We start from the raw sequence: 27,265 nt of genomic DNA, 5'->3' as shown, positions 1-27,265 counted from the left end.
TGAAGGGTCCTACTCTTAATTAATGCTCTGCTGACATCTTCAATATCTCTACATTCAATAAGCAAGAAGCACCTGTATTCTGTTTTAAACCCTGTCCGTGTTCTGTTGCTCTAGTGGAACACCTGTTCCTGAGTAATTCATAAAGGAAAGATTTATTTTATCTCATGGTTTCAGAAATCTAAGAGTATGGGTGCTGTCTACTTAGCTCCTGGCAGGGGATTCAGGTTCATCTATGTGAAGAAGCAAGTAAGCAGACAGATGAAAGGTGAGTAGTTCAGTGTGTCACAGCCCACTAGCTCACAAAGGTAAACCGTCCCTGTGTATCCAGTACTGCTAGAAAGACCTTAAGGTCTCTTCAGACTTATGTGCTCATAAGTAAGTCCTAAGCCTCAACATGTGTTTTGATAGTCACTAACTATAACCAGACTGTGGTTAGTACTGAAAATTATGTGGCCACTCTGATGTCTACAGAGGCTTAAGTTAGGCTACATAAAGACAGGGGTGGTAAGAAAACGTCTCCAATCACAGAGCTTCAGTCTCTGTTTCTACACAAATGTTTACCAGTATTCATGGATGCCTAGCTTCAGTTTCTAGGGTTGTGACAACATAGAGCAAGGTTTCCTTTCAACTAGCAACTGGCTAAAGAATTCTCCATAATTCACTCAAGGTAGTAGTTTTAAAATTAGTTTGTATAAGAGATCATGGCAAAAGGAATATATTTAGAGAACAGCTCCTGACCACGGGAGTGAGTACTAATTTGCACCCTCAAAAGAGTCAGTCATTTAATTCCAGTTCTTACAGATGTGATGGACAATGATGCCAAGAGTATTGTGCTCATAATATGCCTGAGTTCACATAGATGCAGGTGGGGCTTGTCAGGGATGAGGGGTGCTGGCAACATGAGTTGTGGTACCTTATAGTAGGCTGGTGAGTAAACCATCACCAGCCCAAGATGCTTGCTGAAAATACCCAACAGTTCCATGCTTAAAGTCTCTGCACTTAATAAAGGGAATCTCAGGCCCAGGCAAGTTGGGATTGGTAGATGATGTTGAAGGTGTTTCTGAGGAAGAAGCCATTGCTGGGTACAGAATTGCCAGTATGATGTGTAGCCTATCACTTCCTATGAGTGGGATGGCAAGACAAAATAGCTCACCTAGGTAGGACTCTGGGAATAATAGAAAGGCCTCCTTTGGCTTTGCCCAATCTCTTCGAAGCCCCCTGAGCTATGGCTGGGTCTCAGGCTACTAATGCTATCATCTATCACTTTGATAATCAGAATGAGAATCCAGAAAGTAACATTTAAGTCAAGACATATAAGCTCATACAAATCAAATACGACCATAGTGAACCTTCTACAACATAGTGAAAATGTGCTGTGTGAGGTCTCAGCTACCAGGGAGCCCACTGTTGTATAAGAATCCAGGGACATTATATGAGTACCACATAAGACACAGCCCAGCAAAACACTAAATTTCACTGGGGACATAATAAGCAATGCAGAATAAATTATTTGGGCAGGATGATCAAGCCCAGGTTCGGAAGAAGCAACATCTGAGGTGTTCTGTCTTTGTTAGGGTTTCTCCTGCTGTGAAAAGACACCATGACCACGGGAACTCTTATAAAGAAAAACTAGATGGAGCTGGTTTCCAGTTTCAAAGGTTTAGCCCATCATTGATTGTCATGGCAAGAGGCATGACAGCGTGAAAGCAGAACTGGAACTTGGAAAAGGAGCTGTGAATTCTACATTTCTATTTACAGCAGAGGGAGACTTAGACACACTGGCCATCCTTGAGTTTTTTAGATTGCAAAGCTCATTCTAGTGACCCACTGCCTCCAACAAGGCCATGCCTCCTAATAGTGCCACTCCTTAGGACTAAGCTTTCAAACACCAGAGTCTGGGGACCATTCCTCTTCAAGTTACCATACCCTGGATGTCAGTCTGCGCTGCTGGTGGCAAACTGCTCCATGGAAGACCTACTTCTTCAGCCTGCAGTTCCCCTTCCCACCAAGGAAATAGAGAGCAGGAGGCTCATCACACTGCTGATAAAGAAGAAAGAGGCCACTTTTGTAAGTTTGCTCTCTGGGTCCATCACAGCATAGCCATTACCTCCTTTACCCAGCAGGGTGTACACCCCAGAGGAGTCCTTGGGGAACAGCCAGGCTTTGGGCTTCTGCCCCCTAAGTGCAATGATAATGAGAATCCAGCTCTGAATGGGGCATGCTGATCCAATGCAGGACATTCCCTTCCAGCTCCAGCTGGCTGTTAAATGAGGTTAATCTAACAACCCAGTGAGATTTTAAAGCAAATGCCCAAGAAAGCGGCTAGACTCCAGGCAAATATTTTTACAAACTCACAACAAAAGGCTAACTTCCCTCTGGAAATATAGGAAAGAATCTCTGTACCATGCACAGATGCCTTTAGCATTATACTTCCTTTATTTACAGACTTCTACCCAAGTGAGCAAATTGTCTCTCACTGTTCCTCTCCCAGGATGTGTGATAAACTACACATCACATGGGCATTTCATTGGCAAGACAACAGGCACCTTCCTAGGAAACGGCTGCAGCATAAACTGCCAACCCTAACATGTCTGGGGAGGCTGAAGGACTGAGCATTTGTGAGCTGTACCAAGGCCAGCTGGATGAGGTTGCCAGGGATGTTGGCCTGCAGAACACAGAATCTGGGTCTGGCATCTGGGTGCTTCCCAGGCTCAGTGATCACAGCTGAGGCAGAGATGCTGCATGCCTCCCCAACACACAAACACACACACACACACACACACACACACACACACACACACAGCCACAACTGTGCCATGTGATGCATGTAGGAGCAGTTAATGTTCAGATGAATTGGTTTTGGGAGCTATGCCTACCCCCATCACCTAGCCCCCCCCCCCCCCCCCATCAAATTGGCTCCCAGACTCAGTCCGGAGGAACAGAATAAAGTGAAATCATGCCTGGGTAAGGCCTCCAGCGATGTTCATAGCTCATCTCAACCAGGTTTCTCAACAGGCTTAATCCTGTAGAGTAATTAAATCTAGAAGACAGGCCTCCAGGCTTCTGTACAGCACTGATGGAGGAATCTCCATATGGAAGAAAGTGCATTGTTTTGCCTGCCAAGATTTTTAGACTTATCTTTGTTAATTCGTTAACTTTTTTCACATGGACCATACAGAAAGGAAAGCAGAGGTCTGTGAATACCTATAGTTCTCTTAATAGAAGGCAGACCCTAATTCCATGCAGCCTGTTAAGGTGTTACATTAACAGTAATGTGAGGTCATCTTCCATGAAAGGCTGTGTTGTATGGGGAGAGAGGGGGAGGAATGAGAGGGAAGTGGGGAGTAGAAAGAGCAGGGGTGGAGGGAGAGACTTTCAGCAAGCCTGTCCACATGCAAAGGAATCTGAAATAAAGGGCTCAACAGATTTCCACCCAGGTGAAAATAATGAGCACATGTCACATCCTTTATGTTACACACAGTTATGTTCTTTCTTACTGAAGTGGATGCCACAGTGCCATGGGAATATCCTACCAAACACATCATGCCATGTTCAAACATGTCCTACTGTTTGCCCATAATTCAGAACCAGGCTTTACTTCTCCATACGTCACAACTGGAAAAGAATGAAATAACACTGAGTTATGTAAGAAAGATAATTCCACCTGCTCTGGAAGGCAACAGGTGTGTGATATTGGGCTTCTTCAGATGTGTGTGACTGGTGTTTCTCTGTATTTACAATGTTTATTTGCACAGGTCAATCAGCATCTCCATGTTTTATGCATCCGATGAGCTGACCAAATAAGCTGGGGACTAAAACTGGTGATGTATACATTGGTGACAATGATAGTAATCATGAGAATCTAGCATGATTTCAAACTCCCAAGGTGCTATATCTATATTGTGTGATTTACTATTATTTCATATATATATATGTATATATATATATATATATATATATATATACACACACATACATATATATATATATATATATATATATATATATATATATATATATATATATATATATATATATACACACACACAATGCCTATCCTTATGTTTGCCTCCCAGATAAATACGGATGAGCAGTTAAATTTAAAAAAATCAATTAACTGGTGAGTTTATTCAAGGAAGAAACTCCATCCAAGGTAGAAATTCCCCCTAAACACTCATTTGCTAAGGAGGCTGAGAACTGAAAGGAGGCTTCTGATTTCCATGTTCTCCATTTTGAAAGGATTAAAGCTGAATTATGCAAAATCCACATATGCTAACACATCTTCTAGTCTCACGGTTTACACCAAGGATGGGCAAACTATCATCGCTGGACCATGTTTGTCTACCATCCATCTGTGTAAATAAAGTTTTATTGAAACTCATCAAGAACCATTCATTATGAATTGTCTGTGTCACTATTGTGCTACAATCATAAAACTTGGTCATTATAGCAGAGACTCCATGGCCACATAAACCAAAATATTTGCCAGCTTTCTGGCTTCTAACCTAGATTCATACAAAAAGTCACATTACTTCCAGCACAATGATGTAGAAATAAACACAATGACAACAGAACTGCCCTAGACTGACAGTTTTAAGCCAAACTATATGTTGACACATGGCCTAACATACGTAGTCCCCTGGTGGCAACCTGGTTACTTTTAATAAGTGCATTGGCTAAATTCATATAAATAGATAATTACATATAAAAAGTAATATTTGAAGAATTTCTGGGAATAGTCTCTCACAGAAACAGCTCCCAGATCACCATTTTCTAACTTCTCTGAAAGGCTGCCTTGCAGCAACCAAGATTCTTTTCTTTTTTAAACTTTATTTTAAAAAATAAAGATAAAAGAAAAAAAACTTTTAAACATTTTTGCATAAATATATACAAATACAATTGTGTCAGCGCTTGGCTTTTTTTTTTCTTTTTTTTAAGGTTTGATACTCTGCATTAAGGTCTTACTATTTACAATGAGCAAAAAGTACATGTAAAACAGGGTGTAACCCGGAATTAGTCAACATATTCTTGGTGTGTAAGGATTGAGCATGACGTTTTTTTGTTTGTTTGTTTGTTTTGTTTTCCTTTTTTCTTGAACTTCATACAGTCTGTGAGTTGTTTCTGGGGCAGTCCGAGCCTCTGGGGTTAGCATCCCACTATCAGTGACTGCATATTATGTCTGTTCTTTTGTGACTGGGTTATCTCACTCAGGATGATATTCTCTAGATGCAACCATTTTCTTAAGAATTTGGTTAAGTCATTGTTTCTGATGGCTAAGTAGTACTCCATTGTGTAAATGTACCACAATTTTTGTATCCATTCATCTACTGAAGGACATCTGGGTTCTTTCCAGCTTCTGGCTATTATAAATAGAGCTGCTATGAACATTGTGATACATGTATCTAGCAACCAAGATCTCTGCATCATGTGACCTGCCCTTTATCACGTGATTTTAGGTAACCTGGTAATATGGATTTAGCAGTCTGTGGATGTATCTCTTGACCTTGACAAGCAAAAAAAAAAAAAAAAAAAAAATTGCCCACGAGAAAAGGAAAATCGTTCTGTAAATTAGAAATTGTCCTTAGACCTGGACAGAACTGAACGGATCAATAGTTACCATTCTTGTTTGTTTGAAATCTTTGCATGATTTTCAATAATGTGAAATTACTGGTAAAATACTGATTTCCAATGGCAAATGTGTGCTCAATATAAAGACACTAATGATACAGAAATATGTCAGATGGACTACTTAAATGATGCCTTTTTCTCTTTCCTTTCCTCTCTCCCTCCCATCTCTTACAGCTTAAAGCAAGCAAAACAGAAACTACCATTTTACAATAGCAGTTTACTGTTAAGTATACACTGTTGTTATCCTGTCTCTCTATGTGCACTCTATTCTTGTTTTTGCTATTTTTATTAAATTATGTACATTGAATATTAAGTGACCAGATCTAGAAATTCTATATAACTGTACCTAAATTGTTCCTAATTTCTTTTCTTTTTGTTTTTCTCTTTATTTCTAGGCACTTGTGATGTTTATAAAGCAATGCACTTCTTATACCTTTTACTAGTTTTGAATTTAATGAAATGTAATGAATTGAATAAAAGTGAGTTATCATTTGTTCTCTCAACAAATTTTTTGCCCTTTTGTATTTGAGCAGGCAATGTTCATTTATGTGCAGAACAGCCAATTATTCGCATAGCCCCCTCACCCTCAAAACAGTGCTATACAGCATTCTGGCACATTGCATGTTCCCACAGCCAAGGGTGTTTCAGCATCCTTGCTGCCCTCTTCAATGAAGCTAGGACTGAAGAAACTAGAAAACCCAGCAACTCTGCTGGGTCCTTTTGTTAGGCCAAGGAGCTTTTGTGTCTTCTGATGCTGGGTTGGGGGTGGGGAAAGAATGAGAGCCACCAGAGAAGATGGGGGTCACATGGCTCTCTAAGATTGGCTGATTCTGCAACAGCCAATTTACAAATGAATCTTAAACGGAACCATGAAATTTGGTGGATTTCAGGACATCTTCATTATAAAACCAGAGAAAAACCATATCACCCTCCTTCCTCCCTCCTATCCCTCCGCTGCTCCCCGCAGAGACCACGGGAGGCTCATTTCAAGGCCTGATGAATGGTTCAGAAGGTCTGAAGTAGATTACAATGTGAATTTTCTTGTTTGAATTCTACATTTGAACTCCAGACTCACCCAATTTGTCATGGTTTCTTTTCCCTTAAAGAAAATACAAGCCAGTTATGTAGTATATAAAACAGCAAAGGCAAATGTCCTCCAGACAGAAAACCACACCTTTAGAAGAAGAAACCAACCAGTTAAGAGAACCTCCAGACCCCTGTCCAGGGATGCCAAGCTGTCGGCTATTTATTTTATGCAAAAATCACAGGAAGCCAGTTTTGATCAAAACCGACCAACATTTTCACTCTCTTCTTGCTTTGTTTTCAGAAACTTTAAAATCCCCACATTCCTTTTCCTTGTGTCCCTTAAGTAATTCTATCAGATGCTGTTTTGATTTAAAGGGCCATGTTCTGAGTTTCAGGCCCTCTGATCAAACTACAGCACATCATAGATGTGGCCTTCCAGGAGTTCTTTATGCCTTTTTCATGGCTCAACCTTCAGGATCCACTTCGAGAACGGCCACATGGTAGGAAAGGGGCAGGCTCAGATATCTCAGTGTGCCTAGAATTTGTCAGGAAGCATGTGGGCATCCCCAAAGGCATTGGGAAGTTCTGGTTGAAATCAACCAACTGTGACCGATACTCACATTGCCAGTTCTACATAGGTGACATGCAGGTGACAATGCTCTCATCACATGAGAAGAATGGGGAAAAGGTTCAGGGCTGCCTTCAAGAGCATCAGTCCCGAAATCACAAGTGAGAAATGCCAATCAGAAACTACCCAGTTTCACTCTGTCACATTTTGATTATCTTAAGTATATTAAAGGGTACCACATTTCTAACATTTTATATGAAACAATATAATATATTTGGCAAAACCATAAATAAATCCAAGATTTTATTTTCAGTGTTTTTCAGATCTTCTATTAAAATAACAAAACAAAGCAATAATAACCTTGAGTGAATCTCATCTTAAGCAGCTTATGCCTTCATTCATCTGCAATTCTAGGAACCACTTTTACCCACCTCTCAGCCCTAACCTGGGTGCACAGTCTTTTCCCTATGGAAAGCGGGCATGACTGTAGAACACAGACCTATCTCACACCCACACTGGACTGCTTGCTGTCTGTCCACTCCATCCCTAGTGATGGGGTCCCTGCCCTATCAGAATCACATGGAAGAACCATGGTGACACGGTCAGGGAGAGGGTATGGCTCCAGAAATGAGGTCTGAGGCCTCGGGTACAGTCTTCCATCCCTAGGAACTAGAGTTAAGTGAGTATATGTTAATCTGCACTGCTTTTAATGAACAGTCTGTGTCTCATGCTGCCAAAGGAGTTCTACAGGTACGTGGCCAACATGGTACCAATGACAAAACCAGAAACCTGTTTGAACTGATCAACAGAGCTCACCTCTGCTTTAAAATATCTAGGATACTAATGGATACTAAGTGTTTTATATTCTGAAACTCTTCTTAAAACATAAAGAGGCTGCTTTCCACCATAAAGCAAACTGCAATCAGTAATTTTGTAACAGGACTGAAGAACTTCTCCAGGCCTGCAAACAGCCTAGCCCTAGAACCCGAGTCTTCACCATTCATGGAGAGACTGTCATAGCTAAACAGTTTTTGCCTGACTTGTTTAGCCACTTGAGATATATTTTTCATACACTGTAAAGCGTAGGTCAAAGTTAATTTCTCATTTGCTCTCCTATGGATGTTGAATTGCTTCCGTGGTCTCTCATTGTGAAGAACAGTCTCCCTTCCCTGAACTGTGTTGCAACTTCTTCTAAAGCAAACTGGTCACATTAGTGTGGGTGTCCTGTCTGTGTTCTCTGCATACCCTGTGTACTTATATGTAGACAAACATACACATACAAGCCAAAAACGGGGAGGTATAAGGACAGGCAGTTAGGAGAAGTCAATCTGTCCATATGAAGGTGGCACTTTTTAACAGTACCACATTTGCCATTGGTAGGAGGGAGGGCACAGAGTACAGATCTAGTTGTCAATCCTCAGGAACTACTCATGATTTGTTTTTGGTTTTGTTTTGTTGTTGTTGTTGTTTTTTTTTTTTTGTTTTTTTTTTTTTTTTTTTTTTTTTTTTGAGACAGAACCAGACAGAGGTGGAGACAGAGAGATCACATGAAAGAGAAAGAGTGTGTGTGCCTGACAGAGACTTCTTGATCTGGAACTTGCCAAACAAGCCAGACTGCTTGGCCAATGAGTCCCAGGCTTTGCCCCTTTCTGACACCCCAGTGCTGGGATTGTAAAGTGCACACAATACTACACTTGGATTTTCAATTTTAACTTGAGTTCTGGGAATTATATGTACTGGCCAGTTTTCCAGAGGACGTGGGTTCCTTTGCCAGCATCCACATGGTGGCTCAAGACCATCTGTAACATGAATACCAGAGGATCTGATGCCCCTCTTCTGGTCTTTGTGGGCCTTAGGCACTTATGTGGTATAAAGAAATACATGCACGCAAAACACCCATACACATTAAATAAAGTCTTAAATAAAGTCAGGCCAAACTTTTGCCCAGTTATTTTACAAATGGCCTTTTCATTGTGAGGAAGTAACATCTCATCTCATTTTGCTGTTATTTAAAAACAAAAAAAAAAAAAAAATGCAAAAAACAGAAATATGATGGGCTTAGGTTTTAACCGAATGCTTTTTCCCAGTCAAATGCTAGGCTAACAAATCGTATATCTTCTTGTCATTAGCCGACTGACATTGATTGATTTGACGCTGATGTTGAAACGATTTTGGATATTCTGAGTGAAGCCTACTTGGGTGGTACACTATTGCTTTCTTTTGTTCTACTGTTATATATTTTACCAGAGAAATCCCACCACCCCCCAAAAAGAGAAAGGGGAGATGGTGATGCCTCAATATGTTCCATTTGGCTCTAAGCATCAACTTGACACATCCCAGAGTCACCTGAAAAGTGAGTCTTGATTGAGGGTTTGCCCAGGTCAGATTGCCTTATGGGCTTGTTGTGGGAGATAGTCTTGATTGTTAAATGATGTAAGACAGCCCAGCACACTGTGAGTTAGCAACCATTCCCTGGGCAGGTAGTCCTGAGCTAAACATGGATCTGTCAGTAAAGTTCCTTCTCCAACTTCTCTAAATAATAGACTACTATGTTTATGCCAAAATAAATCATTTCTTTCCCTAAATCTCTTTTGTTTAGGGGCTGAAACTAGAACACACTTTCTATTTTTTAAATGATATTATGTAAAATTAGCATTAATCCTTCCTAAAGTATTTACTACAAATTACTAGTAAGACCTAGAAATGTCTTTGAGGGGAGGGCTTTTACATTTTCAAGTAATTTCTTTTGATAGTTATAGAACTATTAAACTGTCTGTTTCATTAGACTGACTTTGATACATTTGGACCACTTTTGGTAAGTTGTTGAATTACAAGCTCAAAGCTGTCTATGGTATTCCTTTATTATCTTTTACAATATTTATTTATTTATGTATTTATTTATTTAATGTATATGAGCTCTCTGTGTTCACACACATCAGACTCAGATCCTACTACAGATGGTTGTTAGCCACCATGTAGTTGCTGGGAATTGAACTCAGGACCTCTGGAAGAGCAGCTGGTGTTTTTAAGAATCAAGTAATCTCTCTGCCCTATTTTACTGTTTTCTTAATGGCTAAAGAATCTCTACTGATGTCTCTGTTTCATTTCCAATATTTCTGATTTCTCCTCTCTCTCTCTCTCTCTCTCTCTCTCTCTCTCTCTCTCTGTCTCTCTGTCTCTCTCTGTCTCTCTGTCTCTCTCTCTCTCTCTGTCTCTCTCTCTCTGCCTTTGTCTCTCTCTGTCTCTGTCTCTCTCTTTCATTGGTTTTCCCATAGAATCGTTAATTTTACTGACTCTTTTTAAGGAGGCAATTTTGAGGTTCATTACTTCTTTCTTCATTGTTTTCTTCTTTTCTCTTTCCTTTGTAACCTCCACTTGATCACTTTTTTATTTTAGTACTTGTAAGTGCTGCCCTTCTTTCTGCTCCTACAACTTCACAGGAGACCCACTGTTACATTGATGCTTCATGCAAACAATGTACCCTTTCTCTTTCATTGTTTCAATAAGAAAACCAGTTAGTAAGTACACACAGAGAAACCCACAGCTCCAGTTGCATATGTAGCAGAGGATAGCATTGTCTGGCAACAATAGGAGGAGAGGCCTTTGGTCCAGTGATGGCTCATTTTCCCAGTGTAGGGGAATGCCAAGGCGCTGAGGGAATGAGTGATTGGGAGTATGAGCATATTCATGGAAGCAAAGGGAGGGGAAGGAGAGATGTGAGTGGGGGGTAAAGGGGATAACATTTAAAATGCAAATACAGAGAATATCCAATAAAACTAATTTTTAAAAAAGAAAACCAGTTAAATCACCTCAATACTTTCAAGTCTGAAAGCCCCTGGTTAGTTTGCCTTTTCCTGAATATCTTTAAGGTTCATTATATACATGTTTACTAGAGTTTTACAGAGTTTCAGCTTTCAGGGGAGTAAGCCTGATTGATACATAGCTCTTCCACACTATTTGTGTTGGCAAATCAAAGAGTCTCACAAGGGAAAGAGATGTATCATCATAGAAGTCTGCTATAGGGAGTTTCAAATTTCACAATGCTTATTCTTTGTGAAAGCTACCAGAGGATGTCTTTGATCATTTAAATATCTTTCACTTTAAAGTTAGAAACTTCCTTTGTTGGTACCTGTCTGAGACAAACACTGAAGTATCAGAAAAGGGGGGAACCTCATCCAGGCAATGGACAGAGGGACAGTGCTTAGAGAAACTCGTAGGCTCCTCATTTTCATACAAATTTGAGAAAGCACTTATTCTTTCCTTGTAAACATGAAGTGTGTGTGTGTGGTGGGGGGGGGATTTTCTTCTGCCTCTGTGTGTCAGATGGAATGAATCTCTCCCAGTCTCCCATGACTCTCTCCCTCAAAGATTACCAAGCAAAGAACTTCTTCCTCTGCTTTCTTTTAAGACACTTTCAACCTCTCTCCCAATAATGGCCGGAGGGTTGCTCTGTAGCATTTGTCCAGTGTGTCACAGAAAGCAGCCTTGGTCATGTCCCTCTGTTCCCTCATAGGAGTCTGATCGCCAGAGGAAGAGATAAAATCTTTCATTATCTCTTGTAAAAAAAAAACTTGGGTAATGGCACCCATGAGTCTCTTGAGGCATGACAGGCTGCAGCTAAACCTTTACTGGTCTGAGTTGTCACAGGTGCTATGGAAGAGGAATGATGGTTGCATGCTATTTGGGTTGGCAAATCAAAAAGTTCTACAAGGGAAACAGATGTATCATCATCTATGGGGAATTTTCTAGAAGGTTCATAATTGAATAGAACCTTCAATCCCGTTTTCTAAGAATCCCATTTTCCAACACATCTTCATTGTATTTAACAGAACTTATGAAATGAGCCTTTCTTGAAACATTTAGGATGTAGCAGATCATCTCTCTCTGGTGACGCTTACTCTCTAATGGGACAAGTTATCACAAAAGATACCCCAAAGATGAGTCAATCCTTTGTAACAAGTGAGAAAAAAAGAAATAGGAACTGATTTCAGTTTTCAACAAGATATCATTCAAAACCATCTTCTGTGATGCCAACAAAGACACTGAGGGCATACAATGTCTGCTGTTGGCAAGAAGGAAACAAAGCCAATTCAGTGGATTCAGGAGAAGCAGGGAGTGGAATAAAATGTAACTATTCACCTGCCATGATTTTATATTTGCTTCTCAGTAAACATTCTACAACCTGGAGTGAGCTCCAACAGCCACAGTGAACATATCATACGCAAGGAGAGTCGAAGAACTAAGAGAAAACTATTGTGAACAATCACACAACAGAGTTGAGGGTATGCCCCCAGATCTCTGATGCTCCTGCCCAGAGGCAATCCCTACCTCCTTGTTGGTCCTGTCGGCTTGAACCAGCGTTCCATTCAGACAAGGTTCCACGTAGTGAAGCTCTTCATTATACTGCAAAAGGGAGAAACAACCAAGAGGAAATATTGAATGAGGATCCCCAAAGGGTAAAAGTTAAGAGTCAGAGGGTACACAGCCGCATGGGAAGAGCAAAATCACAGGATCCATTCACCCAGACAGTGGCAATCAAGTGCTAAAGGCAAAGTTCTTTGAAAGAAGCCCAAGGAGCCAAGGCTGAAGCACAGCAGGGTGCATCCTGATAACTGGTCATCTGTTCAGTTATGCAGAGAGCAGTTCCACACCCTCCACTGTATGCCAGAGAGATGATGGAGCAGGCAGATTGGGTGGTACAACTCCGGCCTCAGCTTCATAGAATCGAGAGATACCCATACTGGTCAAACATGAGAAGTACTAAAGGGAAGGAGGGGCTCGATATTCTCAGTGACCCAGGAAGGGTGGAGAGAGGCTATTTTACTCCACCTATACAGTGTACTATCTATGTGGCTTTGCCAATACCTGCCCTTTCTAACACTTTGGATCCCCAGCAATCCAGGATATAACTTGTACTGGCTGGTTCTGTGTCAACTTGACACAAGCTGGAGTTATCATGGAGAAAGAAGCCTCCCTTGAGGAAATACCTCCCTGAGATACAGCTGTAAGGCATTTTCTCAATTAGTGATCAAGAGGGAGGCCCAGCCCATTGTGGGTGGTGCCATCCCTGGGCTGGTAGTCTTGGGTTCTATAAGAAATCAAGCTGAACAAGCCAGGGGAGGCAAGCCAGTAAGTAACATCCCTCCATGGCCTGTACATTAGCTCCTGTTTCCTGACCTGCTTGAGTTCCATTCCTGACTTCCTTTGGTGATGAACAGCAATGTAGAAGTATAAGCTGAGTAAACCCTTTCCTCCCCAACTTGCTTCTTGGTTGTGATGTTTGCGCAGGAATAGAAACCCTGACTTAGATATAAAATCCTTAGTTTTTGTCCTCTATACATGACCTTTCTAAGGGCTTTGATGGGCTCTGGACATGTGGACCAGCTGACCACTCAAATTTCTTTACCTATTAGTCTACAACAAAAACATGCTCTGATTGTTCTAGACATCCCCTGCTGATCTATCACATCTCTCATTTTTTCCTTCTGACCTTCACCACTGAGAACTGTGCCAGGAATGCCTATACCTGACTTCTGCTTTCCCTGGTTGACACTCATTCTCTGGATTGGTTTAGTCCCATACCCACTGGGAAAGAACCTCTGGTGCAGGTACTTAGTCAACTCTTTTCTCTGCATATTTCATAGAATGTCTAGTTTCCTTTCACCAGGAACCCCCAGTTCACAATGAAATCCCATCTTTTGTTGATTGCCCTTCCTGGCCCCTTAATGCTGTGATTGGTTAAGACCAGTTGTGCAGCAGACATATTATAGCCCTGAACTAAGTAAATCTGGGCATGAGTCTGAGCTCACAGTAAATGCCACAATCTATTCATTCAGTGAAAGCACCATGACATTTCCAACGTAACAGTCAAATAACCCCAGAGTTGCTGCATGAAGAGACAAGAAGCATCTCTCACATCCACTCTAGAACAGAATCTGCCTAAAGATTTGACCTTTTAGACGGTGATCAATGAGTACCATGGGGAATCCACACAAGTCACAGTGTGAAATAAAGGACGAACTTGGTATACTCACTGTGGATATGTACAAGGATATATACCTGTAGCTGCTACGACAGTGGGTGAATGCACAGCACCACAGGCAGAGAAGCTGCCTAAAGGTGAGATGCTGCTCTGGGAAGTTAGTTCCTATGAAGCCTTCCCTTCATCCAGACTGAGGATAAGCTTCATTTTTAGGTTGACTCAGCCTCAAGTATTTCAAATACCAAACTCTTTACAGACAGGGAAACTGGGGAAAACAAAAACTCTGAAAAGCATCAGTAACTAAGCAGGGAGCAGTGTCCAGGTTCACACCCAAACAGTATGTATGACCTTGAAGCCACATAGTTTTGGGATTTTTGAAGTCCTCGGGGCCCTGGAGCCTCCTTTTTATGCTTCCTGTCAGGCTCATCTTTGTCTCCTTTAAGCCTTTGTTTCTGGTTTCAGAAATGTAAACTTTCATTTGTACTATGAAGTCTAGAGGAAATACTGGATGTGTACCATTCCAACCCCCTTCCCTCAAGTGTGAGGACTCTAATTCAGGACTGTTTTTCCTTGCTGGGCAACTTTTCCTGTAGTGGATATTTTTGCTAAAGGGATAGTAAAAGAGACTAGTTCTGGGGCTGGGTTCCGGGGAACTGTGGTAATGTTCTATTTCTGGAGATGGTCATTTTGTGATGATTCACTGGACTATGTTTATACTTGTATATCCTTGCTAGTTAAATAAAAGTTAGACGTATTGTGGTGATTTTAATATGTTTGGCCCAGGGATTGGCACAATTAGAAGGTGTGACATTGTTGGAATAAGTGTGGCCTTGTTGGAGTCGGTGAGGCCTTATTGGAAGAAGTGTGTCACTGTGAGGGTGTGCTTTTAAATCCTCCTTTTAGCTGCCATGAGACAGTCTTCTGGTTGCCTTTGGAACAAGATATAGAACTCTTGGCATTCCCAGCACCATGTCTGCCTGCATACTGCCGTGTTTACTGCCAGGATTATAATGGGCTGAAGCTCTGAAAGTTTAAGCTAGTCTCAATAAAATGTTTGCCTTTATAAGAGTTGTCTTGGTCATGGTATCTTCTTACAACAATGGAAACCCAAAGATATGTCTTCTCTGCTGAAGTTATTGTTGAGAAACAGAGTACGGCATTTGACCTCTAGAAGGAAATTTTACCTCTGGATTCAGGAAGCACCTACATGGATCAACAAGAAGGTCTTCACCAAGGTTCTCCTGCACTTTGGAGAGAAACTGAAAGCTCTGATGAAGACATTTATTCGTTTCTCCTTCACCTCCCTTGCTAATGAAGGTCTTGATTCAGGAGAACCAAATCCTTGCAACATTAGCGGTCTTAGCCAGTCACAACTATCCAGCTGTGCTCTATTGGATACTAGCTTCCAAAGCCTCTCTGTTGCTAGGGTTAGTCAGTGAACCACTGTAACCAATGGGATACAAGGAAAGTTTCTTGTGTGTTTTCCTCAGACTTCTGTCACTGAAAGAAAATCCTTCTGGATAAGCCTACTCCTTCCTTCTTCCCTTTCAGTGCTATTCTTGTCCAGGTGCAGTGGCTACGATGTAGCCACCAGGTGTCAAAAGGATGAAAAGCATAGGCCAAAGACAAGAACAAGATGGGACCAAAGTGGGTCTGCCACTGATACCCCTTTAACCACAGGACCAAGCTTCTACTTGCCCTCCTTCTGGAGCCTTCCCTCGGTTTATTAGATGAATCTACACTGAAGCAACATTTGAGCATTTATTCAGCTCTAGTGTAACCCAGAGATCTAAATGTTCTTAAGGGTCCTTCTTTGGTTCTTGCCTTTTAAAATAACGTATTTATGATGTGTGTGTGTGTGTGTGTGTGTGTGTGTGTGTGTGTGTGTGTGCGTGCGTGTGTGTGTGTGTGTCAGGGTGAGTGCACATGCATGCCACAGGTATCAGACAACATGTCCTCATCAGACAACAATCAGTCCTCCCTTTTTATCTAGGTTGAGATCCTGTCAGTCATTACGGCATATCTATACCCACTCAAGCTGGCATTGGAGCTTGTGGAGATGCCCCTGTGCCTTTCCATAGGAACACTGGGAAGATGAAAGTGTGTTACATAGCAAGCTTCACATGGATCTAGGGATTTGAACTCAGGTCCTGGGGCCCAAAGGGTAAGCATATGTTACAAATTGAGTCATCTCTCCAGCCTTGTTCTTGCTCATAGCCCACTGTTTTCCAGGTAATTTGAAAAGTCCCACCAACACTCCCCCTAACATATACTTTCAGAGGCAACTCCTGTGGTTGTGGAGCCCAAGATTAGAGTTTAGATGGCTGTACCAAGTCCTGTGATACTGAGGACACTGGTACTTACACCTAACTATGGTAACCACCACAGTGGACCTGTGGAGATGTAGAGAGGTGACAGATTTGAGTCACTTCACTTTGCTAATACAGAGGCTAGCAGATGTTGAGGGAGGGACTAGTAGAAAGGTTTAAAAGCAAAGAAGACCAGGGAATTTTGTCCTCATCAGGGAAGTACATGTGTAGTAATCAGAACCAGGCTCACAGTCCCTGAGTGCATGGCACCCACAGCCAAGGCGTCTACTCCTCTGAACACCAGCCAGCTTGTTGGGGGCATCATCCAAGCTTACAGTTTCCTGATTTCTCCAGACTACATCAGGACTGAGTCAGGCCCAGCAATCAGGTCTGTACCACTGTGGGGTGTGGAGGTGGCCACCTGTAGAGAGGAGAGGCACATGCCCAACTGATGAGTCAAGAAAGCCCACTGGCCACATGAGCTCATCAAACTCCCAAGGGACTGCAAAGGATGCCCTGCACGTGGATGTTTCTTAAGCTCCAGCAGCTCTCCATTTGGCCAACTTTCAGCTAATACATATTTCTAGATGCTCCCTGGATGCCGCTGCTATTTTATTGTGTGTGTATGTGTGAGAAATATCTATGCCTGTGTCCTTCTGGATGTGTACATGTATATACATGTGCCCGTTTGGATGTATGAATGGTGATGGCAGAGGGTAGCATTAGATATTATCCTCTCACTCTTTACCTTACTTGTTGAGTCTCTCACTGAACTTGGAGATCATAGATTGACTGGACTGGATAGCCAATAAATTGCCTGTCTCTCTCCCTTCATCTGGGAGCACCAAAGTTATAGAGACATAACTATGTGCATGCTGTGTGCCTAGGTTTCACATCCTGGTGATCTGAAATTGGACCTTTGTGCTTGAGCAGCAAGCATTCTACTATTTCCCCAGCTCCAGTATTTTCTAGATTTTTTTTGTTTTGTGAATTAATGGTAGAAGACAATCATATCAGTTTATAACTGAATGTGGTGATGCTAGCCTTGGTATATACAACAGCCCATAAGTAACTCTTCTATTCTTGCTTGGCAAAGCAGAGGATAGTACTCCAAGGAGAAAGAAGCCACAATTCACCCTCCTCTGTATTCTGTTTTTAGCTCTTCCTATGGCCAGTACTCTACTATCGAGAAGCCTCCAACCACCTCTCTCTCCTACCAAAGTAACAAGTGCTTCCTGCTGATGCTGAGGAAGTTCTCTGGTAGAGCAGGAGAACCCGAGGAGCCCTGAAAAGATTTAGCCCAACAATGCAACTGCATGCTGAGGGAATGCCACCAATTTAAGAGCTTAGAACCATCCACATGGCCTATGGTGTCTCAGTCACTGTTAGCTTTCTTTTCCCTTCCTATTTCCTTGTGGCTTTGTCTTTGAGTTCACGCAAATAGTCCTTAGTCCTGCCACATAGAAGCTGAGTCACTTGGACAAGGCATTACAGCTCCATGAGCTGACAGTTGTAAATGAACATATTTCTATATTTGCTCTTCTTTTTCATGATAAAAAGTGAATGGGTCTCATACTAAAGGGGTCCTTCTGAACTCACACCAGGACACCATGATCTTCCTCAGATATTAGACTATATTCTAACATTTCTCTCTCTTGTTGAGAGACTATGTCTCCATCTTGATCAACCGTCAAACTCATGGCCAGGGAGCAACAAACATAACACTACACTTCTTCTTCCTTCTGCTCACTCTCTGTAAGCATTTTCCTCCTCTCTTCTTTCATAGGCAAAGAACAATTCTCAGAAATAAAGCGAATAGGAAAAACAAACTTTAACCTCAGTCCTTGAATGGCCAGAATACTCTTGGGGAAAATCTGTGAATAAAGATGTGGCCATGTAGTTGGCATCAAATCTCCTGTTGGCTTCTACATGGCACTACCTGAGGGCTGGCCCATGGGCAGCTCACTTTTGGATTCTAGATGATGCTAAGGTACCCAAGCTAAATGTCAGAAGCTCAACATACTGATGGAGAACAATGCATCTTTCAGACTTACCTGGATAAGACCATCAGTTGCCTAGACACTGGGATGAGAAAAGACACAGTTGGAAGAGAGAAGCTTTCAGGAAGTTCTCCCTACATCACTTTAAAAGCAGAGACTCTACATGATGCCATGCACATAGACAACTGGACTTGTCTGACAAGGTCTATCTCTCGTAATGCAGTCTAATTGTTTGTACCAGCCCCATGCTGCCCCAGTTATCTCCGTGCCATCCCCCCATCCCAGTGAGATCTAGACACTCTCAATTCTCTCCTGAAGGGAGGGCCAGGCTCACTCCTGAAAATGGTACTTGCCTTCTCAGTAAGCTCCTTCCATCTCTGACCTAGCCCATGGCTTACATCTAAGTCTCCCGTGCTTCAAATACCGACCACTCAACACCTTGTTCGACACATCTTTATGGACTCTCCCACTAATGCATGCTTTCTCTGTGTCCCTGCCAGGCTCCCTCTGAGAAGGTGCTGGTCTCACTGTGACATAAGCATCTGCTCCTAGGCTTCCCTACCAGCCAGTCACACACAGGATCTCAGGGGTAATAAGGCAGATGCCTGTCTTATATATCTGAACAGTTAACATGTAGCCCATAGCCATGTTTATTAGACAGACTGATCACAACGACAAGGAAAGGAAAAGGTAAAAATGTAGAAAAACTTGCTCAACACAAAATCGGAGGGGGGAACAATCTGAAGTATAAAATTAAAAAAGAAACCTTTACCAATGTGAAATAACAGATTAATAAACAAGAAGAACAAAAAAAGAAACATGTAGGTATATCTTAGATAATCTGAAGTCCCACAAACAGCCCATAATATGAAAATGCTGCCTCGTTCCTGGAATGTAGGAATCGGATGCAAAGAAGATTCAATTAAATGAGTTTATAGCTTTGCTGCTGTACTTTTAATTAAGTGGCCTTTGGGATGAAGATGTAGGAAGTATAGAATGAAGCAGAGGAATACACAATATCTTCACTAACACAAGGCATCCCTGCATCTTCTTTCTCACAAAAGTGTCTTCTGAAATTAGAAACACAACTGGGGTTTAATTAGTAGTACAGCACCAAGGAGCAGGGAAAGCCAACCCAGGCACAGCACTGATTGCTTTATAATGTCAAAGCCATGGTAGCCTGAGTACTGGAGAATTAGTTCTAAGAAAAAGCTGTGAATTAGAAACAGGGTATCAGAAATGCCTGGGATGAACTTGCAAACAATTCTCTCCTCCATACTGTTCTGCACAAACAGGACCTGCAGGAGGCCTTTAAATTGATTTCACAATATCAGCCCAGTTAATGCAGTGTTCCGTTTCATGCCTGGCTTGGCTTCTTTGTAAAACCATTTCTCAACTTCCAGCATCATATGGAATTAGCAAGCTCATTTTTATGATAATGCTGTTCATTTAATGCATGGCTTGGAGAACGACTTCAAAGTGAATGAGAAAAAAAAAATATATGCTTTCTCTTGTCATAATTTGACCTCAAATTTTATCTCCAATTGCACAAATCCCTCTGTTCTACCTGTTCTTTTATAATTCTGTCAGTTAACTCATTAGCTCTAGACAGAGTTTTTCCAATACCCTGCCCATCACAGATAAAATAGTGGTTATTTATCCTTTCATGCTTACTCTCTGAAAAGGCCCAGATCAAGAGATTTCCACTATAATATATAAGATACACTTGACAATGAGCTCAATAAAATGTAAAGCCGATTCAAATGGCCATGAACCATCTTTCCTATTATTTCAATATCCTCCTGTCCTCCTGCGTCATGACACTGAAAATTAAAGGCAATGATAAATAACATTTGCCTGAACAAAACCTACCTTGTGTGAGGTCTTTCAACACTGGAAATGAGACCTGCATTCTTGACTTTCTCTAAGATGCTTCCTCAAATATCTATCTGGCAAGCATAGGAAGGCTGACCATACAGGAAAGGCAACCAAAGGACTGCCCTCTCAGATAGTAGCATTCAGCAAGAACAACCCATTCATGCAAGCAGGGGATTCTGAGTAGAGGTGCAGATGCACCCATCTGCACCAACAATTACTAGTTCTTGGGGTGTCCTCCAGCAAGTGACTCTCTACTGTAGACAGACTTGAGGAAAACCTACACTGTATTAAGAAGACACATGTGCAAGGTGGAGGAAGGAGAAAATACTGCAGGAAAATAAGAGTCCATAAAGCAAAACCAGTGAGACACACAGGGCAACAGAAGTCACAACTCAAGGCAGTAGAAGTGACAACTAGCTTCCTCTGCATCTACCACTGGCTGGGGCCCTCCAACTGTCAGTAAGTGTGCAAACTTACAACCTACTTGGTGGACACTGTGGTAGGACTGATGCAGTTCTTTCTGATGTCACAACTTCACATGTAGAAATTATTCAACAAAATGCACACCGAACCTCATAAACGTACACACTCTATCTTCAATGTATTCCAAGCCATGGCAAGCTTCTTTCTCATCACAGCATCTCAAATAAAAGTGACAGCCTCACAGAAGAAGAATAACACAATTCTACAGCCAACAATGAGATTTGGGTAAACACTTGATATCAACTATAACTGAAGATGAATAGATAGATAGATAGATAGATAGATAGATAGATAGATAGATAGATAGATAGGTATACATTTAATTAAAATAAGAGAATAGAGGCAAAGTCTTAGGTATTCTGTACAATGTGATCCTATTTGTGGAAAAACATGTGGCCTGGGTCAGTATGATAGCTCGGTGAGTAAAGACAGTTGCCAGTAAGCCTAAAGACTTAGTTCAGTCCCCGGGACCCACATGGTAGAAAGAGAGAACAGACTCCTAAAGGTTATCATCTGATATTCAAAGGTAATATTCATGCAGCCAAATTTATAAGCATGTGGGTGCCTAGATAGAGTAAAATTGAATTAAAATAATTATATCAAGTGAAAGAAGATCAAAAAATCTGAATTGTCTAAAAGATTTACAAGTTTTCTTCATTCGAAAGCAATCACTGTAGAAATTCTGTGGTTAGCCCATTGCCTTCCAATGTGAATTTGCTACTATATCTGACCAATTCACTTAAACAATAGTGGAATGGAGATCAGGATTCTATCACAAAGGGTTCTCCTCTTAAAAATATCCAGACTTCTCAGTCATCACAATAACTCTGCAGATAGTTTTAATTCCTGCAGGAAATCAAGAAACAGATGCAAAGTGATGGGGTAAGGTAGCCTCCAGTGGCCTTTATTCTCTGAGGGGATGACTTAGGGTAAAGAAAAATATTTTCCTCCATCTCTTCTGTAATAGCTGGCTGTCTCCTTTTAATTATCTTAATCACCCTCTCCTCATTATTGCTTTGACACTGTATATCTTAATGAACTTACATAGATTACTTCAAGTGATTGGTCTTGTTAACTGAACAATAAATTCTGACAGATAAAGGATGTGAGATGTAATTAGTTAGCTCCTCTTCTTCTGTGAATTTCTGATACTTCTCTGAGACATAATTAAAGATTAATAAGAAAGATTGTCTTGAATTTGCTGCTACTTATCTATAAATGCTTCAGGACATGTGAGATCCAACCACATTTACATTGCCACATGGGGGATGGCAACTAGGGGATTCCTAGTAGAAAGCCAATATAGCATTGATCTGAAAGCCTTCCTGCAGTGGGGGAGGCCCTGAACTCAATGTCTTTGTGGTAAGGTGGTTGAGGGGACTAGCTACATCCCCCCCACTTCTGCACAAGAGAGCAAACGCATGGTGAGGTCAGACCTGAGGCTTCACTGTGCACTCTGCTGACTTCCAGGTGGAGACAGTGACTAATGCTGCTCCATGCCTCTCTGCCTTTATGCCATGTGCACGGGGCTGAGGTGAAAGGTCAATGTAGTAAGCTACTGGGCATCTGTGGCTGTGGGCCGCACACAGAGGGTAGTCTATTGCCAGTAGCTACTATTATTTATTCTATGGGTATTTAAATTCCTACTACTGTGCATTAGGCATTGTCCTTGGGACTGCACATGTGTCTTAAACAAGCTCTGCACTCCAGGAAGATAATGGTCTCTTCCTTTTCCAGCTGTTCTTCAGAGCTTTGAAATCTTTCTTTGATTTATCTATTTGGCAGATGCACATTTGTGTGCATGTGTGTGTGTGCATAAGTACGCACACATGCAGAAGTGACTTGGCAAGGAAAAGGTATGAAGTTATGAGTCCTTGGGATTGACTAGTGTTGTCAGGCTTAGGAGCAAGCAACTTTACTCACTGGGCTACCTTGCTGGGCCATCTCAATGGCTTTTTAAGACCTGCAGCTATTGGTTGCTTTGCTTTGCAGTTACATATTTTAGTCTGGAGGTCTCATCAGAATGTGGGAATGAGCACCCAAGCAACACTCTTGCCACTTAAACATCTATACTTTAACCTAGAGAACACAGGCTGGTGTTCTGTTCCTGAAGAAGGCTATCCAAACATAGGGCTCAATGAAAAAACAGTCTGTCCAAAGGTATGGAAAGGCACACGTTGTAGTCTCAACTACAATGCTCAATCTCTGTGTTCCTTGTCACACAGCATCCATTGCCACTGGCTACCAGAGCATGCCCCAAATGCAAATATGGCAAAGTATACCTGTGCACCACATTCAAGTGCCCCATTGTGCACTATGGGGGGAGTTTCTTGTGACTATAGTCTTTGAAAAGAGAGTTAGGTCTTTAAAAGGGGGGTAGGGTCTTAAGGGACATGATAATCATATCAAAGAACTCCAGAGAATGGGAAGAATTACAAATGGGAAACAGAATACATCTCTCCTGCATGTCTATATTACTGGCCAGCTTTGACATGCTCTCTGGTCCCCACCTGCCTAATTCTGGACCATGGACATTTCACACACACTATCTGAACTCTTCCTTTGCCCAAGCCAGGCCCCAACACCTGGCGTGGCTGTGAGGAAGAAAGGGCATACCACTCACCACCTTTTGGTCCTGTCTTCTTCCTGATGCTACCATCATGGACATGGAGTTGAGCTTAGCTTAAAGTTCACTTCCATGTAAGAAATTCTAGCAACTCACAGGACATTTTTGCTAAGTCTATTCTCCAACATGTCCCCTAATGGCTGGAGAGGCTGCTTGTTGACATCAAAGAAGCAATCTACAACATTCGCTGTCACTGGAAGACCCTCTACTCTTCTCAACTCAGTGAATAGATAGGACATGGATATAACCAACCTTCGTCTTCTGCCCTGAGACCCTGCACATCACATTGCAATGATGAAAGTGACCCAAAGGACAAAGAAAGCACAGAGCAGGCGCACTCACCGTGATGATGTTGAAGAAGTCATCATCGCCCAGAGTGTCCAGTATTGAAGAGACTGTTTGCTTGGCAATGGTCAGGCGGAGTCCTTTCATGCTCCCACTGACATCCACCAAAATGACGACATCCTTTGGAGAAGTCGCTGCCTGGATGTACCTAAGTGGAAGGAAAAATTAAGTAACCATGAATTGTGGCCTCTCTTCAAATTTTCTCCTAAAGTTGACGAAGAGATGTAAGCATGGCCTACCATTTTCTGTTCCTGCAGTCAAAGGCAATCACTCCATTCTCATCTGGTTCCCATTTAATCCCTAGAAGAAAAATGAGCTTATGAGAAACCCTGAGACTTCAAATGGTTATTTGTAGTACTTGAAGGCTTCTCTGCTTTGCTGACCAAATAGATGGGGTGAAATGGCACCATCCAGCAGCTCCCCACTGACTGCTCATCCAGCTCTGGGAAGTGCCCTCAGGTGGTAGGCCTGCAGCAAACAGGGCTTTAACCCACTTGCTTCTGAAAGCTGTGGTGAATAGACAGACTCAGCAAGATGCTGTCTCCACAGAGAAGATGGAATGCCAGCCCCTTTCACAGCTAGAAATAAGCCAAGACCATATTGCACAGTCCAGCAAGGTGCTGAAGATGCTGACACCACTCAAAGGTCTTTAGGCAGTGTCTGGCTCCATCACCAGTCCCTAGTGAGGTCATGTCTACAGCATAGACTAGGGAGAAATCATGTGATCTGAGGTTCTCAACTCAACAGTTGTTCCCTTCTTGCTGCTCTTTTAAGGCTAAGAAATTTGGCCTGCCTTTCTGTGGTGAAATGAAATGGCTTTAGTTATTCAGCAAAATAAACCCAGGACTTTTGAACTCAGGCCTTGAAGCCACAGTAGCTATCACCATACAGAATCTTATCAGGCAACTGTAGTCTCAAGGTTTGAAAACCAGCAAGGACATAACCAAGGGTGGCATTCTCCATAGAAATCCTATTATTTAAAGGCTGATTGAGGTGGTTTGAATAGTATGGTCTTCAGAGATCATGTGCGTGTGCGTGCTCAGCTACAGGGAGTGGGATCAGGAGCTATAGCCTTATTGAAGTGGGGGTGGCCTTGTCAGAGAAAGTGTGGCACTGTGAAGGTGGGACAGTGGGGTGATATATGGTCAATGTAACCCACTGTGACAGTCTCCTCCTGCTGCCTGCAAATGAAGATGTAGAACTTTCAGCTTCATCTCCAGCACCATGTCTGCCTACACACTGCCATGCTTCCAGTCATAATGATAATGGACTGAACCTCTGAAACTGTAAGCTAGCTCCAATTAAATATTTATTTTCTTTTATAAGAGTTGCCTTGGTCATGGTGTCTCTTCACAGTGATAAAACCCTAATTGAGGCAATGCTATTTTGTTTCAGGGCCAATAAGATTACTCAGCAGGTAAAGGCATGTACTGCAAAGCTTGACAGTGTGAGTTTAATCCTCCAAACCCATAATAGCAGGAGACAACTACCTCCCTCAACTGTCCTCTGACCTACACACATACATATACAGTGTGACATGTGCACACATGTGGTCATGCATGCATGTACTCACATGCACACACGTAGCAAATAAATATTTTATTCATTTTCATTCACTTAAAAATAAAATAAAGTACTGCTTTAAAACAAGTTAGAACATCATTGTTTCTCAGCCAGCAGTGCTAATCATAACTAGAAGCCTTCAAACAGATTTTAAACGATGAGAAAAAATCAGAATGGTTCTTTTCATGGGTGGAGTTCCTGATTTGGGATGCACCACTGACTGCTTCTTTTTCAACTCACAATTGCCAGGATTCTTGACCACGCCAAGGGAATAACAGGCTGGGTCAAGAAAACATCCCCAAACTGCTACATAGGTACTGTGTCCCCCACAGTGGCACTGTGTTCTACCAGCCCTTTACCCATGCTTCTACCTACACTGGGTCCTACTTTAAAGGTCATCCCTCTAGATATTAGAGAGCAGAAGGGTAAGAAAGGGCCATGTAAAAGTCATCAAGTATAAAGATAAAATACAACTGGTAAAATATTGCACAAGGAGGGCCCATACTGTGACTTATTCCTGACTTAAATAACAAACTGTTTTGTGGAAATCTAAGTATAGTTAGGATGGCACAGTCCTACTTTTTTTAATTTTATCAATGTGCTAACCCAGTAAAGGGGCTCAGCAGATGCTTTTTGTATTCATCCTGTGTGTTGGGAAGACATGTGACCATCTCTAGACACTATAATTAATCACCCTCTGGCTCTGCCAGTCCTCTTCCCATGACATCTTTACTGCTGTACTCTCCCAAAACTTCTAACGAGGGACTGGGGGTGGAGTTAGAAGGAGAACACTCACTTGCATATGGGCTTGTGACTCTCTGCATCCCCACAGCCATTGGTCACCCTGGTGCCTCTCTAAAAGTCCCTATCAGATTAGTCTACTGGAAAACTAGCAAGGAATGCAATACCAGTAAAAGAGTAGACACAGAAGTGGGTGACCCTGTGCTGGTCAACTTGACACAAACCAGAATCACCCAAGAAGAAATCTCAATGGAGAGACTGCACACAGACACTCAAAGAGGAATCACAAGTGCCCACGTTGCCAAGGCAGGCAGGTGCCTGGGGATCATTAATAGGTAAAAGATGCACCAATCATGAGATGATGACGCATTACTCTACCAGGGCTGCTGTATCTAAGAACTACCTGAGACGTGGCTGTGCAGTCGTGTGCTCCAGACATGCGCATTCTAGAAGCTGTAATGCTCTCTGTGGCATCATTCAAGGTGGAAGGCAATGTCTCTCCATTGCCAGAGAAAGGACATCGCCCAGCTCTGGAAGCCACCAGTTCTCCAAATCTGCACATGAGACTTCAAGTGTCATGAGCTTATATCTTGATGGAGATTGCTATCACAGGGTCTTTGTCACTTGCAACCCAAATTTCCGATGGAGATGTTTTCCACAAACTCCTTCTGAGAATATCACTAACCAAATGCAAGTAGACTAAACTGATCTACTAAACATCTCATCTGTAAATAAACCTTCGAATTACTTGAGTCCTTTATGGTGAATCCCTTTGTTTTCCGATGTCCTCGCAACTCTTCTTGAAGGACTTCCTACTGGTAGAGACAACTGATGACTTCTGGCTCCTACTTATCTTTTCCACTGTCATCCCAAAGCCACCTTGGTCATAGAGCCTGCTATCCAGTTGTCTGCTAGGCAGGGTTGCATGTCCCACATGCTCCAGCCTTCCCAAAGTGCATCAAAGTTGCTCTGTTGAGCACATCAAGGCAGACTGCAATTTGGTGACATTGAAACTTTAATGGTCCATTGTTTATTACAGCATTGCCTGTAACAGGATGCCTATTGCTCAAATGGCTGTGAGCTCCAGGAGGAAGCGTGCCTGCCCTGCTGAACAGG

At 42.0% G+C, this 27,265-nt stretch overlaps 1 protein-coding gene across 1 annotated transcript in view; it reads right to left on the bottom strand.

Moving 5' to 3' along the window:
• CACNA2D3 (calcium voltage-gated channel auxiliary subunit alpha2delta 3) overlaps positions 1-27,265 on the bottom strand; it is a gene marked incomplete at both ends in the record, with an annotated part of 779,660 nt that overhangs the window by 384,427 nt on the left and 367,968 nt on the right. The window contains 3 exons of the mRNA XM_080926621.1: positions 12,551-12,625; positions 23,843-23,993; positions 24,085-24,145. Coding sequence (XP_080782747.1) covers positions 12,551-12,625; positions 23,843-23,993; positions 24,085-24,145 — 287 coding nt within the window. The remainder of the gene's footprint in view (positions 1-12,550; positions 12,626-23,842; positions 23,994-24,084; positions 24,146-27,265) is intronic.

The sequence above is a fragment of the Micromys minutus genome (assembly GCF_963924665.1).
Source record: "Micromys minutus genome assembly, chromosome: 12".
Classification (NCBI taxonomy): Eukaryota; Metazoa; Chordata; class Mammalia; order Rodentia; family Muridae; genus Micromys; species Micromys minutus.
Note: the sequence above shows the minus strand (reverse complement) of the source record. Positions and strands in the feature narration are given on the sequence as shown.